At 40.4% G+C, this 19,654-nt stretch overlaps 1 protein-coding gene across 6 annotated transcripts in view; it reads left to right on the plus strand.

The window, feature by feature from the left end:
• ELMO1 (engulfment and cell motility 1) overlaps positions 1-19,654 on the plus strand; it is a 310,601-nt gene that overhangs the window by 43,070 nt on the left and 247,877 nt on the right. For 4 of the 6 annotated variants that reach the window (XM_027451441.3, XM_027451439.3, XM_038174981.2 and 1 more), the window contains 3 exons: positions 3,879-4,028; positions 16,128-16,168; positions 17,076-17,148. In XM_027451441.3, the coding sequence (XP_027307242.1) occupies positions 3,951-4,028; positions 16,128-16,168; positions 17,076-17,148 (192 nt within the window). In that variant the 5' untranslated portion in view covers positions 3,879-3,950. Of the gene's footprint in view, positions 1-1,278; positions 1,341-3,512; positions 3,536-3,878; positions 4,029-16,127; positions 16,169-17,075; positions 17,149-19,654 lie in introns of those variants that run through there. The other 2 variants (XM_027451440.3, XM_072033259.1) reach the window with 2 other exon arrangements.

Genomic DNA, 19,654 nt, shown 5'->3' on the forward strand with positions numbered 1-19,654 from the left:
TAGTTGAGATGCAGGAATATACTGTAGCTGGTAATAATAACTTGCAGAATTTGCACTTTAAAGGACTAATCTGTCATAGTTATGAAAAATATATTTGTGTAAGAAGGCATGGTAAAGCAGTACGGATCTTTTGGTTGTGGTGTTTCTTTTTTGTTTGTTTTTTGTTTTTTTTTCTCCTCCTTGAAATTATAAAATAGTGTGCTGCTGAGTGTGGAAGTTGCTTAAACCTCTTCCAGGTTACAGCTGCATGCATGCACTGAGGCGAATGATAGGTGCCCTCTTTTCCCTCAGACCTCTCCTCTACCGCATACAGTTGTATGCACACATACATTGTATTGCCTTTAGGTTTTAACTTGAAGATGAATGTTGTAAAAATGAGCAATGCTTCTCAGATCCCACTTGGAGAGAGAAGGGAATTGTACTCGAGAAAAATACGTAACTAACCCTTCAGTGATGCCCTTGTCCTTTTGTTGTTTGACGGCTGCATAACAAAACGCAGTTGAACTTGGTTCTGGTTCTTCATTCATGTCATGTGAATTGATTCCAGTTTAGTAAAAAAAATTGTCACCAGGGACTGTGCCTTCCTTTTTGTATTGGGCAGTGCCTAACACAGTATAGCAGTGGAATAAGTAGTAGGTAATTCATAATTTTCTGCACTGTAGGTTGCAGAATTTTCTTTGCAATCATAATTTTGTGATGACAAATGAATATCTATTTTGACTTAAAAAAAATATATATATATATGTATATACATGTATGTTTCTGGCATTGACACATAGGTAGAACAAAACCACATTACCTTTCAGATTCTATTACCTTTCAGATTCTGTGTGGAAATTGTAAGACTAATAGCTAGGAAAAAAGTCTGAGCACATGTGACTAGGACATCCACCAAGAAACAGAAAGGAAAGAAGTTTGTAGTGACAATTCTGTATATGCTTTTCAGCATTCAGAGTACACAGATGCTTCTGAGGTGGCCTTCTCCTAGTGGGAGAAGTTGAATTACCTCCATTTGTATTGGTTAAAGATCTATCGCTTTGCTTTGTCTTTTGTAACTGTATAAGCATGCATATATTAATTATAATTATGTAGGGGATTTTTAGTGCTAGCCTGCATTAAAAACTAGACACACTGAAATTGCCTTCCGAACGTTGTGACAGAGTTCTCTAGCACCATGCTTTGGAATGCAAATGATCATTTTCCATAGCTGAATGTGATTAACTTACAGTCTGCTTTTCTCGACTGTTGTTTCTTAAACCATTTGCCTCCTTTCTGCAGGACTTGTTAAGATGGACCACAACTCGGTAGAGGAAAATGAGGGCTAGTGCCCACATTTGCATGTGAGTGTGGAAGTTTTCTGCAAATGTATTGTTGTGTGCTGTTGTTTTGCTTTCACAGTCATGGCTAGTAGTTGTGAATCAAAGCATTTCTTCCAGCATTTACAGCGAGCTTTATGTTAGCTAACCCCCTAGGGGGAATGTCCAGTGTCTTTCCTGCCAGGGAACCCCGTGTTTTCCAGGACATGCAGGGAGAGGTCTCTCAGGTACCTTGGCAGCCAGCTCGGCTGAATCATTGCAGACAGTTTAACACCAAACCACCAGACTGAAACTACCGAGGACTTTTCTGCTGTGGAGGTGGGAAATGCCGTCATTGTAAGCGTGTCAGCAAAAAGGCGCGAAGGTCTCAGTTTCATTTTACTGTAGAAGTGGATTAACAGCTCACTGCTCACTGCACAGGTCTTGCTTCTTCCCTGCCAAGTTGGGCCATCCCTGGGAAGCTGTTTGACTGGAAAACATGGCAAAAAGCAGGCAACCAAAATTATAATTACTGTTATTTTGCTAGTTAGGATGAATTGAGTCAGCATGCTACACAGCCAGGGGAGCACTCACACAAGATGCAAACAGTGGGAGCAAGGGATGTTAGGGGAGAGGTGATGGGGGCTTTGTATTATTTGGGCTCTAATGGAGAAGCTGCAATCAGCAGTGAATACCTGACCATTCTTAATCACCAGCAAGCCAGTCAATTGCTTTAATTGTGTTTAATCCCGGTCCCTTTAATATCTAGCAGGAGCTTCTGTGCGTGTACCAATGCAGACATTGTCACTGTGTTTCTTGATGAGGTTGTTCTGCCTTTCAAGGCGTTTCCTGCAATATAGTCTTATTTAGAGACCATCCATTATCTTATTTATTGCCTTGCACTTTGCTTTGTGATGATGTGTGATGTTGTCAGCATCAGAGCTGCCATTGTTGAAAATAAATTGCTGCAGCATTGAAGTTCATAATTTTACAAATATATATATATATATATATACATATATCTGTTGAGAGCTCCACATAGAATGTAGCAGGGCTGGAGGTTGAGGAGGGCTGGGCCTCTGCAGACTAGACCAGAAGACACATGTTGGGGGTTAGATAGAGCCATATGCATGAAGGCAGGGCCAGCTTGTAAGCAGTGGAAGATGGAGGTACAAAATTTCTAGATGAAAGCATGGTTTCATGGTTTTGCTCAGGCTGCTCCAAGTTTGTTTCTGCTGTAGTTGGAGAAGAGTTCATGGTTAGTCTGGGTTAAGATGAAGCAGCAGTGGAAGGTGGTTAGAGACTTTTTTTGTTTCATTTCCTGTACTTGTTTGTGGCTTTTGGATGTCTGTCTGGTATGTTCTGTCAACTTATCCCTTGCCTTAGCTCTTCTGAAGGGTGTATATACGAGAACGTGTCCATGCTTTCACCACTTCCTTTTCTTTTCTTCTAAGAAGAAGGGGGCTGCACCTCTGGGGATTTCTGCCGTTTCTTTCATTTTGCCCAATGTGGTAGTGCTCAGTTAGGTCTCAGGAGAAGGTGTGGGAAATGCCACAGTCTAAATGGAGGGCTCTGCAAAGCAAGTGAGCATGTTGCTGTCTGCACAAGGTGCTGTGCCTGACAATTGCAGAGCTTTGCTAATTCAGTGGCGGTCCTGCTGCTGAGCTGGGAGAGGGGTAAGGAAGGTTTGCTTGCAAGCTCAGAGATGCACTGCTCCTCTCTGCAAAATACATATTGTTGTTGCAAGGTTACAAACTTCAGTGAGCCAAAAAGAGACAGAACTTAAATTCTGCAAAGCCTGAGGATTTGCCTGTTCTGCTTTCCTATTCTCCAAAATTCACAGCCTGTGCTATTTGACATACGATCGTGTTGACATTCATGTTCTTGCAGAACTGTGAATGTTTTATGTAGCTGTCTGGTATCATTATTGATGTATACTGTATCCTTGTATATTCTTGTCTGAGATTTACCATAAAGAGGTATTTATATTACGGTATCTTTGACTTACTTAGGTGAGGATGTGTGTGTGTGTATGTATATGTGGAAAATGCTGTGTTCTGCCTTCTTCCTGACATCCTGGTTGCTATAGTGCAGTGATCTATTTGTGAACACTCAGAAGATCACTGCTATAGTTAAAAGAAACAGTGTTTCCTGGCCATAACTTCCTGGGCAATCTCTTCTTCTGGAGCACGAGCTGTAACCGATGCGATCACGTTCCCTGGGACTCAAGGAGTGACACCGTAATAGGAGCTTCCTCTAGTTTGTCGCTTTACCCCAATAGCATATTTAATAATATTTAAAAATAGTTTGTCTATTTAAATTTAATGCATGCCTATTATTCACCGTACATTTCAGTGCTTCAGCCATCTTTTGAACAGGCTGTCTGGCTGTGCAGTGTGTCCTGGCATTGTGTCCTCTGTTTGCTTTTGTAATATGTGTGATTCTTGTGCTCTTGCACATCCGTATACACAGATGTTTTCATGCACCTGCCCAGCCAGGCAAAATGTAGGAAATGAAGCAGCAGTGGTAGAGTTCTGTCTGAGCTGCTGTGTCTTTTCTTTTTTTTTTCCCTTTTCCCTGCAGGTGTGAATGAGAGAGGCTCTCTGCAGTATTTAGTGTCCAGTTGTACTGGCTCCGAAGAACAGCAGCGTCGCAATGCCCCCTCCTGCTGATATAGTGAAGGTGGCGATCGAATGGCCAGGTGCCTTCCCCAAGTTGATGGAAATTGATCAAGTAAGTGCCTGTGCATGTGTGCTCCTATGTACATCTATAGGGAGAGACAGGACACGTACATATGTATGTGTGTATATATACACGTGTACTTCTGTGTGTCTGTCTGTCTCTGCATTATGTTTGTTTATATGCGCACGTTTCTGTGAGTACATATGCAGTATAAGGTGTTTTTATAAGGGGTGTAACCCTTTTCCTGTGTTACTGCTTATAATTTTTGATGTGTTCTGCCACGTTTTTGGATTTGCTTTTTCTTTTTAAACAGCTGCTTAAATGATACATTCACTGCTTGTGTGACCCACTTAACACTTTTGTGCCTTAGTTTGTTCAGCTGTAAAATTGTGGTAATGTTGTTATCTATTGGCAGAAAGTCTTCTCAAATTTTTACAGTCAGTGCTATGTATTTGTAGTATGATCATGCTGAATGGCTGCAGCAAGTGCAGATTTTGGAACTTGAGCAGGGGAGTCTTTGCTGTTCCTTGTGGGCTTCTCATGGGTTGCCCTGTTTCCCTGGTCATTTCTATTGCAGTGGCCACAAGGATGAGACTGATTGGAGGCAGTGTACAGAAATTAATAAAATAAAATTTATGAATTAAACTTTCATGTAGGTAATTTGGAGGGGGGCACAGGAGGAAGAGCTCAAGTTATACAAGTGCTGCATTTTATGTTCTGGACTTCCCTGAGATTGTTTTTTTTTGTGGCACTTGCATTAATATTAAAAAGCAACCTCTTTAAAATTTAACTACTTACCCATAATGTACTGAAATCTTACAGAATGCTACCTGTTTAGAATAATTATTTCTGTAAATAGTATTCAGAGTGAAGGAAAGCTTGCAAGTATTTAATAGTGTGTTTAGACCCTAATGTATCCGGGGACCAAGAACATTATGAAGCTCTATTGAAGAGGAGAAAATCTGAATTCATGCTGAAAATGTTTTACTGAAATAGGATCCTACTTTCTTTGTGCAGTGCAGTTTCACTTCTAGTTAACCCCACTGTGGTGGGTGCCCAGTATTTAGTACTTTGTAGTTTGCTTTCCAGAGCCACTGTGCTTTTCCATTTTCATTTGCTAGAATTTTTTAATAAGCATATCTGTGCAGATACAAATCTCTTGCCTTCTGGAGTGAAGAATGTTTTACTTTTTTTCCCTCTTATATAACAAATGAGAGACACTGTGCACACTGTGTTCAGAGAAAGATGCATGTTAGTCATGATGAACAACAGCTCATTGCTACCAAGTACGGTGGGGATGAAAAGGATCTAATAGTTTTCAGTCTCCTTTCAAGCAGCAGCAAAATAATAGCAAAATGATTGTTTTTAATTTACAAAAGGCCTTAAAGTGACTCTCCAGCCGAAACGTATGCCTTATCTAAAATGCAAGCTTATTGTCCTGGAACCTTCATTTTACCTTTGTTATATAAGATTTATAGAGGACAAGGAAAAGGAGTGCTGATTTGTGTGGGGTGCCCCTCTTCTTAGCCAGCCGTTGAGGGCCAGCCGGGTTGTTGGCCAATTTCCTCATGCCACTTTGTGGGAAGAGAGAAGAGGGAAATTGAGGCTGAATGGGAGAAGGCTAACAGCAACTTAACTCCTCATTTGGAGGGAAAAGGAGGAATGAGGATTAAGGAAGGAGCTCACCCCTTGCCTTTCTGACGTGGCAAATATGGATATGATGACAAGAGATGAAGATGGGAGAGATGCATCCCTTCTTCATATGCATACACACAAATCTGCATGTTTGCTGTTGTTGGGAATGGGAGAAATGTGGGCATGAGCCTTAAAAACCTGTCGTGTACTGCATACTTGTAAACACACAGCTCTGCTTTTGGTTAACTTGATGCTAACTTTTTCCCAATCTGTTTCTCTTAAAACATATATTAAATTGAAGAGTTCTAGTGGAGAAGATGATGTGTACCTCAGATGGCTTGCTCCCTGAGATGATAAAGGGCAGCAAGGAAAAGGAAGGCAGAAAAATGAATTGCCCATTGGCCAAGGCACTGCAGCCAAAGAGTACAGTACTTGCTTCCTAGGTGGGATCTGCCCATTCAAGCACCCTACGATACACATTCTGAAACCACCAAACACTTGATCTGCTCTACCATTTTCCTCCCTTTCTTATCTCTTACCAGCAAGAAAATCAGTGTTTAAAAAGAACAGGAGTGTATTATTAAAGACAAAATACAAAACCAAAACAAAGCAAAAAAATCACCTCACTCTAGTATAATGCAAGCTTGTTGTCTTTCAGTGTACTGAAACTATTCCAAATACCAAAAAAAATACCATGGAAAACACTACAAAAAATATGTACCTTAAGGTTGCTTTTTGTATATGCATGGAAGCATTTATTTATACTCAGTTGCACAGTATTCCCAGTTCACCTTCTGCTTATATGCATATTTTACTTAGCAATGAAGAGAGTACGATAGTTTCAAAATAGTTATTGTGAAGCCACAGTGATTGACATTGGTGTATTGGAAGGTGTTAGGCCTGAGAAGAGCTCATGAGTACTTCTTTTCCCAGCAAATGTTAGTGAACTTTGTTGAATATCTCCCCTTCAGGTGCATGACTTCTGGCAACCTGAACGCTGATGTACAGACCTTTTCTAGTTGATGCTTTGTACTATGTTTCTGTGTAATTGTTGACTTGGGCTCATCAATGATGGTTTTAATGTTAAGCAGACAAAATTTGTCTCACTAAGTTAGGGAGGCTCTTTGCTTGCACTAACAATATATAATAAAGTGCTTTGCTGAGCCAGCCTCAGTGCCTAACCTTTCTTTTCATTCATCCAGGAGAGGCACAAGAAGGATATTTGGGGATGATAACTATTTTAGCCTACCCATTCAAATCCATTTGTGTTTTGTATAATAATGTTACGTACTGAAACTAGGGCTTCTTTAAACTCTGGGATGAACTTCCTGACCATTGGAGGTAAACACTGGTGCTACACAAAGGAACAGTTTATAATTAAACTTGGCCGTGCAGTCTCTTCCTCCAGATTTAATTTTAGCAGATGTGAATCTTTACTTTTGCGCAACCAAAGAAAGCAAACCAAACAGTTGTACGATGCTGTTCAAAGTATAATCTGGTCTAGTGGGCAATATTTACAGGAGCAATGTCAAATTAAAATTTCTTGTTAAAACAGTGCAGAGCATCATGTGGTGGGGGGAAGCAGGGCTGCTTTACATTAACGCTTTCTCTACGGTTTAGACTTAGTCAGCAAGTTTCTTTTACGAGCATGTTTCAAGTTATTGTTGTCTCTTTTCTTCTGCCAGTGTATGTTATAAATGTCATTTTAATTGTTTCTTTTCTTCAGAGAAGTCATTGCACTTCACTGCATATTAAGAGGAAACCGAAGAGATTTTTTAAAGGGACTTTTCAAGTTGTTTGGGGTTTCAGACCTTAAATCTGGACCCTTAGGGAGTGTTAATTGATTTAGTTCAGTGTTTCTCAAACTGCAGGGAGAGATGCAGTTCAAAAGGGGTTGTGAAATGCTTAATTAGAGAAAAGAAAGTGGCACATCGTTTCTACCATGTGTGTTGACTAAGAATAGCTGTAGTTCCTGCAAGTGCTGTCACTAGTAATAGCAGTATACCAATACGATCCTAGCAGCATGAATCTAAATGTATGCAGTATTAGTGAGCACCAAAATTGTTCAGGTGCTGAAGAAGGAAGAGACGTTGACTTCTGCTTATACAAGAGGCTGTGCCATGAAGTGTAACTCCCAATCCTTAGTGCTGGCCGCAGACTTCAACTCTCTTAAAATCAAGTGGTTAGTGCCAAGGGCATGAAGGAAGAGAGGGGTACTTACCTCCTTCCCATAGACCTGTAAAACTATATGAAATCTTACTCCAAAATTGGGAAATCGATCCAAAAGCGGATGAGCCAAAAGGTGGCTGATGTTTCAAAAACACCCACTTGTCTAACTTAAGTCAGTTAGCTAAAGCTAGGGCTTATTTAAAACCAGCTTCCAGGTTTTAAACAAAGATCAACAATCATTTAATGCGTTATATTACTGTCAGTATTTCAGCTTCACAAAACAGTAGATGAAACTGATTATAAAGCAGATAGTAACCAGCATATAATCATAGTGAAAGTGTTTAACATTTTTTATTATCCTTTTAGTTTTATTATCATCAGGGATTATTAATAGAACTGGTAAAGGAAATCATATCCACTAACTTAATGTACCATTTTCTTTGTTGGAATAATGAAAGGTCTCAATTTTATTTATATTTCTGGATTAAAAAAAAATAATAATTCTTCAGCAACAAGAATAATATTAGAAGGAATAATGCAGATGTTTTAATACATTGATTATAATTCAGTGCACTAAGACATGTATACAGAAACAGTACTTTGTTAACATAATGAATCAATCATTGTTAATTGCAGTGGATGGTGAAAAATACGGTTTCTTTTCATACCGAGCTATAGGGTTGGAGCATTTGTCATCAGAGCTTCAGCTCTCTGCTGTGGTGGCAGACAGCCATCCTGGATAAAGATGTTATAGTTGCATGTTATGTTTTATTAATCTGGCCATGGGCTTGTCCAAAGCCACATTCCTACTGGCAGGTTAGTCTGTTAAGGCTGCAAACTGACATCCCATGCTGTGTGGCTGGGACCTCATCACTGAAAAATATATCTTAAAAACCAACCAACCACCACCAACAAAAAAACACACAAAAAAACAGCTGTCGTATACTGTTGAATACAGAGAAAGCAAGAAAGCTTAACAGACTGAAAAGGCAATAGCTGTAGGGAAGGGTTAGAAAATGTGAAAGAAATGGGGAAAAATGAAATGGAAATGTTGAGTTAGTCTAATAAATGCTATTTATTTTCTACTTGTTGCTGTCTTATATGTTAGGAAACAGTTAAGCTATAGAAGCAAAAATAGATCCTGAAGGCACTTGAAATAGTGTCCCTCCTTAAGGTCTTGGAGAAATAGTGTCCCAGTGTTCCTGACCCATGGCACAGACAGTGCTAAGGAAGAGCACCTTTTGAAACAAGATGAGAATTAATGGTGTTCTACCTATTTTACTCTGGGTCTGATTTTATTAGCACCATATTACTAGCCAGAACCTCATGATGGGAGCCTGAATTTTGGTACCCTCAGCTGATGGCCTTCTTAAGGTGAAGGCTGAACATAACTGTAAGGTTATTGCATCTGCGCACAGGCACATGCATTGAGACAACAGGGATGCTTGTAGCAACTTTTAAAATTATTATTATTATTTTTGTTAAGAAACAGCAGTTGTCTCTTCTCTTAAAATTTAATTCTGCTGTATTTAAAGGAAACAGTCTGTATAATCATGAAATTCCTGGAGTTACACACCACTTGAATTAATTACAAGATAACCTCATTCACATTCTGGCCAACTGGAGTATCCAGGAACACTTCATAATTCAGTTTCATAATACTCTTCCCAGGACTCCAAGATTGTACTACAAAAGAGAGCACTATTAAACAAACAACAACAAAACAAAACAAACAAACAAACAAACCACTACAGTATAAATTTTAGTTTCTTCATGTGGAGACCCTTCTACACTGGTAGGTCAGCAATGTGTCAGTCATGAGCTGTGGTTTGGGGGGAGTTTAAATTTGGTTTTCAAAGGTATCCAGGCCTAATAAAGTGGTTACATGAAAAGCCACATCTTAAAGCCCTGCTTTGTAACTCTTCAAGTCTTCTGAATTGTATTTTAAATATGTGGTGCAAGTATGTTGTAAATCTCCTGTAATCCACTGAACTGTGGGGCCTTAGGTGTTTTATTACCTTTTAGTACTCTTTTGACTGAGATTTTTGGTGTCCCTATTTGCAAACTACTTAAGGAAGCGAGGGATACTACAGCTTGTTAGGATGACAGGTTGTGGAGTAAGAATTTGTAAAATTCTGTTTTGCTTGTTTTAATAATGTGTTTCACACCAGAGCACTGCTTCTTTGTTTTACAGATGGTTTATCTTAAATATATGATCTGCAGGGCAATGATTAGATCTAGTGAAATACAGATTTAAGTGTTAAGATGTCCTTGGGGGAGGGAAGGGAGAAACAGAGGAAACTGCAGCTGAGGGTGAAGAGGAAGAAGAAACCAATGCCTGCTTTTCTCCAGTCTCGTGTGTTCTTCAGAACCTCTACTGCTATATTTATACCAGTTTTTCTGCTGGCACATTAAAATGGTTTCTTAAGGGGCTGTACACTAAGCCAGTAAAAGCTCTCCCATCAGCAAGCAGAACCCACTGTGGGTTTTGTGTGTCCCCTCTGGGGTGTGAATGTTTCCTGCCTTGGGTTGTGCTGCTGCTCTGACAAAACCTCGTAGTGCTAACCTGGTCTTGGTTGGCTTCTATGGTCTTGGCTGCTGCAGTGCCCCCATGCTTCAAGTGTCCACTCCCTCAGTGCTCCCCCAAGTGATGGAAATCCTATTTTCCATCCTGTACAGCTGCCCAGTGCCTAACAAACAAGTCAAGTCTCATTGATGGTTCACTGTAGCCAATGGAGAGTTGATTCCAAAAGTGGTTCACAGCAGGGAAGGCAGGCTGGGCTGGCTGAAGTCCAAAGCTGTCCAGGGTCTTCCCCTTGAAGGGAAAGACCTTGTATCTTGCACAGTGAGAAGTCAGCAGTGAAACTGAGTCAAGGAGACAGGCTTCCTGGTGTTTGGTGTGCTGGCCACTGGACAGTCCTGCTGCTGTTTCTGTAGCCCCTGCCATATGATAGTTAACAGGTGAAGCCTCTAGTGATCATGAGAAGAGGTGGTTTTCTGTTTTGTAATAGCCATAAAAATGACTTTTGCACTAAAAGATTTGTTAGCAGAATGGTAGCATTAATAACAGACAGAATGGTACATTTACTGGCTTGAGATTCTGCTTTTTGACAGATGTACAGATCAGCAACAGAACTTTGTTTCACACTGGGTGTTTTCTGCTAACAGATGTGCTGCATCTGCTGTTTTTCTGTGATCGGCTTAACAACAGCAAGGGTTAAGGTTTTTCTCTTTACTTCTCTAATTAAGAGGTTTCAGGCAAGGAAAGTGATATCCCGATCGTTATCCAAAACAAAGCTATGAATCTCTGCTGGCTACTTGAAAAGAAAATGTATTCAGCCTTGGTCTAAAGGAAACTAATATCTACAATTCCCCAATATAGCACCATCAGAGCATATCTGAACTGCACATACAACACAGGATTCCACCCAGATTTAAGCTTCTGTGCTCATTACGGTTCACACATGTAAATACTTTGTGTGATTTAGAAGTGCTTTAAGCCCAGGTCAGCGTACTGCTGATTGAAATGCACCTAGGGCGTGGGCAGCACTGAGTAGTCTGAGCATTTATTTTTATTTTTTTGGCTTGTTCCACAGTTTCCCTAAAGCAAAGCAACGGCCTGGGTTCATCCAACATGCTCATGCTTAGTGCTACCTGTTGAGTGGTTGCCTCTATGGGAAACCCAAGGCATAGGCATGAAAGGATGAAGCTGATGGGGAAGTAGCGGGAAATCTCAGTTTGTGCTCTCCAAGTTCCCTTAGAAGAGGTACAAAATACTGCACAGGCAGCAGCATCCTGCACAGTGCAGGGGTGGTACCAAAGTAGACCAAGCTGGGGATTGTGTTCTCCTTAGTGTAGCCTGTAGAGGTGTCCTCAGGAATACGCAGGTGGCGCAGACATGGTGACTAGGTAGTGCTGCATGGTAGATGTCATTAGGACAAGACTTGGCCAGCATCTCAGACACTTGTACTAACCAGCCAACGCAGGTAAAGCTTTACCGGGTGTGCAGATTTGTCAATTCTAACACTGCCTATGCTTAGTGTTCTCCATGTGTACACTGATCAACAGGTCATGAGGCCGTAATTCCTTGTTATTATTTCCCACTGGATTTGAGCTATCAATTTAATACCTACACTAGGAAAATACTTTTATACTAACTGATGTGTTCAGTGCAGATGTTTGTGATATGTTAGATAAAAGGGGGGTTATCTCCTATAGCGAGCATAAGATTTACTTTGATCTGTGTTATTTCATGCATTAAAGCTACAGCTTGATCTTCTTAAAGCTTTAAGAAGATCATCTCAGCATGTGTGAAAGTACACTTCAATTTTCCTGGTGTAGGAGAGGATATAGAGGCAAAAAACATCCAAAACAATTAAAAGACACTAGTACAAAATAATTATTTTGATGAAGAGAATACTTTGAGATTGTCTTGGATTATGTGATGGTAGGAAATTCTTTGAAGCATATTAAGGTGAGTTTCTTTTTACACATAAATGCTGCAAAAATATGATGTATATTTCCATAAAAATAGTTGTGTGAAGATTGAAATAATCAAAACAATATTCTTTCTCCTTGACATCAGGCAAGTATTTACATCTGGGCCAAAAAAAACACAAACATATCTTTGAATGGCCTGCAGAGTAGATGTACTTTGCAGAAAGCAAAGGTAAATGTTTACCTCATCTTTCATGTTTCAAAAAAAAAACATATCTATAAAATTGAGCTGTAATGAGGAGCCCATCACTCACCCTTCTGCCCCTTGCAGAGCAAATAAGGTTGTTGGTGTGGAGGCCCCAGGGCAGATGTGCAGAGTCTCCTTGGGAGGCTGTGGCAGCCCTTGCCTGCTTTCAGCAGTGCCCTGCTCACAGCTGGGAGTGCCTGTGCTGATGGCAATTTGTCTGCTTTGCGGGAAGGGGCGAAGTTTTGTCTGGAGAGTTATTTGCAGGGTGAGCAGAGCCCAAAGGATTATGAGGAGCAGGAGCTTATTAGGATTGCAAATGTAAATTAATTTACATTTGTTAATTTGTAAAGCTCACTCTAGTGCTATTGAATTACTGATTGCAAACTTTGTGTCCCAGAAGACTTCCACTTTTTCATCATCCTGTTGCTGTTAACTGACTTGTGCTTAGTCACTTCAGTACTGTGGCAAGAGTGATACATGTGGTGGTTTTACCATCTGGGCAGCCGAGCTCCACCACAGCCCCTCTCTTACTCCCTCTCCTCAAAGGGGAAGGGGGACAAAATATCATGAAAAGGGCTCAAGGGTTGAGATAAGGATAAGGAGATAACAATTATCGTGATGGGTGAAACAGACTCAGAGTAAGGAGACCGGAGAAATTTACTACCTATTACTAACAAGCTAGAGGAGTGAGAAACAGAGAAGACAAACTGAAAACATCTTCCCCCCATCCACCCTCTTCCACTTCCGCCCCCCCAAGCAGCACAGGGGAACGAGGACTGGAGGCTGTGGTCAGTCTATAGCATTTCGTCCCCACTGCTCCCTCATGGTCCCTCCCTGACAATGGGGTCCCTCCCACGGGATGCCGTCCTTCCTGACCTGAGCCTGCCGGGACTGCCCACAGGCAGCAGCTCTTCAAGCACTGCTCCTACATGGCTCCGTCCCACGGGGTCCATCCATCCATCCCCCAGGAGCAAACTGCTCCAGCATGGGACCCCACGGGTGGGCGGCAGCTCCCCCCAGACCCCCCTGCTCCTGTGTGGGCTCCTCTCCACGGGCTGCAGCTCCGGCCCGGGGCAAAATCTCCTCTCACAGGGGTGCAAACAACATCCCTCACTGGCTCGGCTCTGGGCAACACCGGGTCCCTTTGGAGCAAGCTGAAACTGGCCCTTATCTAATATGGGGCAGCTGATGGGCTTTTCACAGAATCACAGAATTTCTAGGTTGGAAGAGACCTCAAGATCATCGAGTCCAACCTCTGACCTAATGCTAACAGTCCCCACTAAACCATGTCCCTACAGCCCTGCAGCTCCCCCGCTACCAAAACCTTGCTATGTAAACCCAACATAGCACAGGAAGACAAAGCAGTACCCTGAAAGGCTGCCTGTGTTAATAATTTTTATTATTTAGGATCCTTGCTTTCATTTTTGAACTGTCCCTTACAGGTTCTTGTTGATTTGTTTGAAATGAAATACTTAGAAAAGTGAACAAAAAACAATGTCAAATAATAATACAAAGATGGCATAGTATTGGAAAAGGGGGAGGGAAATGGGTGGCGTTGAGAAAGGATGTGGAAGCTGATGGGGCAAAGGATTTAGAAGTACTGATATCCTGATTTCAACAGTAATTGTATTCAACCTATGTATTATTGCAGGTCTAGGTTGCTACAGTTCCTTTTCATCCTGGTTTCCTGTAGCAGGTGGGGAGGAGAGGCAATTATTCTTGTCCTTTGTTGTTTTAAATCTGTTAGCTGATACCAATTTACTTTGTGAAGGGAATGAATATCCCAGGTACAAATTCAGTTGAGATAAGCCAATATGTCAGAGGGGTGCACGTGAGCTGAGCATCCTGAGGAGCGAAGGGGAGGCAGCAAGCAGATCTGCATGCTCCATTTGGGGTAGCTCACCTGCAAGCTGGCACGTGCCCATTGGACACCAACTGGGCCTTATCCAGAGCTGGACAGCCCAGTGCTCCTCCATCAGTGGGATTTTTTTCCTTTTCCTCTTCTCTTTGTAAGTTTTGGGGAGGAAAACCTTTTGTGTGATCTGCCTCATCTGGTCCCAGCTGCACACACAAAGGCGAGAAGATGCTATGGAGAAGGTGCATGCTGGCTGCTGCAGAGGAGAACAGTTTCGTGCTTCTTGCCTTTTCTCTTGTGTACTGGTATTTGCTTTTCATTTAGGCACATAGCAAGTCAGATGAGGATATAGATCCAGATGAAAGTTTTTTTTCCTTTGCTTTTTCTTATGTCAATTTTTAGTTTGATCAGGTTCCCTTGTGTGACTCATCTGTGTGGTCACATGAAAACAGTAATGGCAGTGGAAAGGAAGGGTGGAAAGCAAGAACCCAGAAGGTATAGCAAGAGGGGACAGGATTCTTTCAGCAGTTGCTTTCATTTATCTTCCATTAAAATGCTCATTTTACATTTTAACCTGTACATAAAAAGATTTAGTTGACTGGACTGTTGAAATAACATCCTTACCTGAATCTGGTGTGAGCAGGGATTTTTCATCCCTTGTTTTCTGTCTGTGCTGTTTAGAAAACAAATCCAACAGGAAAAGTAATTCTCCCTCCCCATAGTACACCCTGCTACTGAACTGACTTTTAGCCTTATCAATTTTCCATAAACACTAAAGGGAGTCTGCTGCTTTTGGTAACAGTGTCGGCTTCTGGGTTGTTTATAGGTTGCTGTGCAGTTTTCTTTTTTTTAAGAATTCAATGAACTGTTGAACTGTGATTGTTGAAAGTAAAGAGGAGGCTCCGTGGGTCATTTGGGGAGTTCTCACAAAGCAACAGATGTATGCGATAGATTGTGTGGTCACCCAGTCTTGGAGGAAAAAGACCCTGTAGTCATCCAAAAGTGACATTTTTCTGTTTCTTTTTTTCTTTCTTTTTTTTTTTTTTTTTTTTTTTCCCATCTAACTTCATTTATACTTTGGGTTAAAAACATGCATTTTTCTTTCACCCAGAAATTTTCTGAAAGCACTTGTGTGTGCACCCTATGTTTAGAGCAACATTCAGAGTATTGCACCATCACCAGACTAGACTGCTCCTTCTTCTTTGGGACCCAAAGCAGCAGGGCTGTTTTCAGTCAGTCCAAATGCTTGTGCCTGCAGATGCAGAGAATAAAGAAGAACTGATACATCTGGGATTGTAACACCTTCCAGTTTGTTTTATCAGAGAGGAGCCTGTATATTCATACTTAGAGAGGGTTACTGTCATCACATGTATGGTATCTGAAAAGGCCAAAAAAAAAAAAAAAAAAAAGGCTTAAAAATATTGAATGTCATCTTGCTTCAGATGTCATTGCTGGAAAATGCTTTTGTTGATATCTGAATTTTCTGTTTCTGCTGGGCAGTGAGATGCAGTACACACAAAAGACCCTTTGATTTCTCAGTGGAGAAGCTGAGTTGATGCCATATAGGTTAACGATGACAAAAAGGACTGATAATATTATGGAGAATATGTATAGAATAGCTGTCTTTTTAGATTATCAGCCCAAAACACCAGAAAACTTTTGGGTCCTTCCAAGCTTAATATTGAAAAGAAAAATAAATGCTATTAATTTGTTTTCTTATTTGGAATCTGTAGTTTTGGAATTATTTTCAGACCTCAGGCCTTTCTAATTCAGTGATTTTTATTTTTTTTCTTCTCTCCTTAACCAGAAAAAACCACTGTCCTCAATAATAAAAGAAGTCTGCGATGGGTAAGTTCTGCCATACACGACATACTAGATACTATACCTTCTTGATTTAAGCCAACCAGGAGGTTATGAGTATTCTGAAGAAAGTTTAGATATCCTTTATGACAAGTCATTAGACTTTTCAACCTTGCAGTTGTTTTATCTTTAGATTTTTGGATTTGCAATGTATCACAGATCAACAGAGGACCACAGTTAAGGAAGTGCTGCACTGGTTGTGGCTTGGATTTGTAAACAGTACCTACTGGATGCTGTAGGCTGGTCTAGTTGATGTGAATGCTCACATGAAACTAAAATGTGGCAACCAAGTCCTGCAGCATGAATTAATAACTGGCTAAGGGAAATATCTTGCTTTAGATTTGGTATGGAAATATTTGAAAAAATGCTGTTTCCAGCAAGCGCTACCATAGAGAAAAAGCTACTTTACATTCATCAAATTGATGCTGAATTAGAGAGGCAATATTTTGAGTAATGTAATATATCAATTTAGTACTATATGCATTGGGTATTGTATAAGATAGCATAAAATCCTGGTACTGTAAATGTTTTTAGTAATATAGTGATCTTGCTAACTGCAAGCGAAGAATTATACTTCCTATTTTTTTAACAGATCTGGAATGAATTATCAGATCATTATCAACTTATTTTTGGAGCACTGAAGTGTCAGTGCAGTGACAATGTAGAGCTTTGTTTCACTTATGAAAAGGGAAAATATCTAACTTATGGGATATATTTGTACTGAGGTTTTCCCCATGTAAGCATGCTTTTTTTTTTTTAGCACATAATTGAAGACTGAGTAAGTATGAGAAATACATGGGACAGACAGGCACTTGTTTAATCATGGTAAAGTTGTGTAAATGTTTTTTATTTTAAGGTTTCATTTTGTGATTTAACTTGTTTTCATCTTTCTAAGGTGGTCTCTTGCAAATCATGATCAATTTGCACTGCAACATGCTGATAGTTCTAACTTCTACATCACAGAGAAGGTAGGTAAATCATTCAACACACCTCTTGCACAGACTATCAAAACAATTGCCACATTTTTTTTTTAAATACTACTTATAAAAAATATGAAGCTTTTTCCATAAAATACTGTCAGTGAGAGTGTAGGTACTGGGAGATCTACTTAATGCTTTTGCACTAATTTCTTTTGTTCAGAAAGGTGAAATAAAAGTTTGAACATGCCGAGGCCCTCATGTCTATCAAGTTTAATCAAGCTTCAGCACTGAGGCCATCAGCTTTCATGTTTGTGCATATTTAGTATTCTGCTGAAAAGTTGTGTGCAGGAAATTGAAATATGTAAAGCACGAAGGGCTCTTTGAAGTCTGAGAAGAATTTCAGTGCATATTGCTTCTCTCTTTGGCTGATCAGGTAGAAATAACCCTTGACTATAATATTTGCTACTCCTTCCTGCCTGCTGTCCTGTCGCTATCCTGCTCTGTAAGTTATGTTGCTGCCTCTTTTTGGTCTGCAGATAGCATGGCAGTGGGTGATTCATGAAGTGATGCAATGATTTCAGCACAGAGTAATGAAATGGCTGTAGCTGTAATAAAAATGGAATGCCTAGTCTGAATAAATTGGACATGTTCATCTGAATTAGACAAAGTAGTACATTCGTTCCTAGTATCACTGATAGAAAAGCTGAAATCAGGAAAAAAAAAAAAGTTTGCAAAGTTGCACAAAATAGAGCTGCAGAGGTACCATTTCTAATCAATGAAAAAAAGAGAGTGATTCAAAACCTGCTGAAGATTCCATAACCTCAGGTTTTAAACTAAATAGACCTGAGCTTAGCTGCATAGAGGCAGATAACCCTTGCTACTGTCTTGTTATCAGTTCAGTTTTGGCTTACTCTTAAGCTGAAGGGTGTTTTGTTTCTGTTTTGCATTTCACAGTTGTTTAGGAGCTGCTAAACGCAGCTGAGACATGAACTAACTTTTCTCTTGCTGTAATTCTTATCCACGCCCAAGAAATAAAAGGAACTTAGATACAGTTAAGCATTTAGAAAGACTAAATTTAGCAAGACAGCTAGAACAGTTGCTCGTAAGATAGTGCAGCGCTTTTTTTTTTTTTTTTTTTTTTTAATTTAACAGACCAGTTTCAGTTTTTCATTTAACTGTTTGTAACCCCAGCCAACCTTCTCAGTATGTCATAGTTTGTTTTGGGACCTCCCTTTTCTCTCTCTCTCTCTTTTTTTTTTTTAATCTCTTCTCTCCTCAAATTTCAATTGTCATGGCCTTTGAAGTGTCTGTCAAGAAAAACTGTTAAAGTAATTACTGGCTGCTGTTATTCCTCCACACAAATTAAATAGTGGGACTGCTTTGCTAATTGCCCTGATTTGTGACACAGCATTTTTCAATATGCTAGACCCAACTGAACTTGCCTGTTGGCATTTAAACTCTGATTGTACAGTGAATATTTCCAAGAAGAGGGGTTGAGCAAATACACTGGTTTGTTGAAGCAATTTATCCCAATGCAATCAGAAGAGGCTTTGCCTCTACCTTTGGTGGGAAGGATCCTGTTTTGGAGAACAAAGATGTTTTCTGTTCTGCATGAAAGGAAGTGTGATGGCTTTTGGCTGCCTTTAGATTGCAACAAGGGTGGAAAAGGATGGACTTCTAGAATATTTTGGATTGTACTGCAGAGAGGACTTTGAGATTGTTTATTCTCTACTGAAAATATGCAGTGTCTGACTCTGAGTCACATAAATATGAGAAGAGTTCTAAATGCCACCAGTATTACTCAGATGTCTGTGACTTTTATTAGATATTGTTCAATGTTTATCACTGCTTGTTGGATGGAGGCTGTAAAGAGAGGCTTATACAGGCTGAGACCCCTTCTGCATATTTTCCTTCGATTGTGTGTGATAAGATATTGTTGTTTGAGAAACATGAAAAACACCAGGGATGTGGACAAACGCGTGCACTTCAATGAAGCTACAGCACTAATGATGAGGTGGTTAAAGCACACATTTTAATCTGCCTTTTGCTATGAGATGAGCAGAGCTCCTTTGCTCCAGTAACAGCTTCAAATAACAGAATCACAGAATCACAGAATTTCTAGGTTGGAAGAGACCTCAAGATCATCGAGTCCAACCTCTGACCTAACGCTAACAGTCCCCACTAAACCATATCCCTAAGCTCTACATCTAAACGTCTTTTGAAGACTTCCAGTGATGGTGACTCCACCACTTCCCTAGGCAGCCTGTTCCAATGTCTAACAACCCTTTCAGTAAAGAAGTTCTTCCTAAGATCCAACCTAAAACTCCCCTGGTGCAACTTAAGCCCATTCCCCCTCGTTCTGTCACCAGGCATGTGGGAAAACAGACCAACCCCCACCTCGCTACAGCCTCCTTTGAGGTACCTGTAGAGAGCAATAAGGTCGCCCCTGAGCCTCCTTTTCTCCAGGCTGAACAAGCCCAATAAGTATTTTTTTTTCCACTCCTCTCGAAGTATAATTGTACATGTATGTCTGTACATATGCAGGAGAACTGTA

This window comes from Anas platyrhynchos, chromosome 2, assembly GCF_047663525.1.
Source record: "Anas platyrhynchos isolate ZD024472 breed Pekin duck chromosome 2, IASCAAS_PekinDuck_T2T, whole genome shotgun sequence".
Taxonomy (NCBI): Eukaryota; Metazoa; Chordata; class Aves; order Anseriformes; family Anatidae; genus Anas; species Anas platyrhynchos.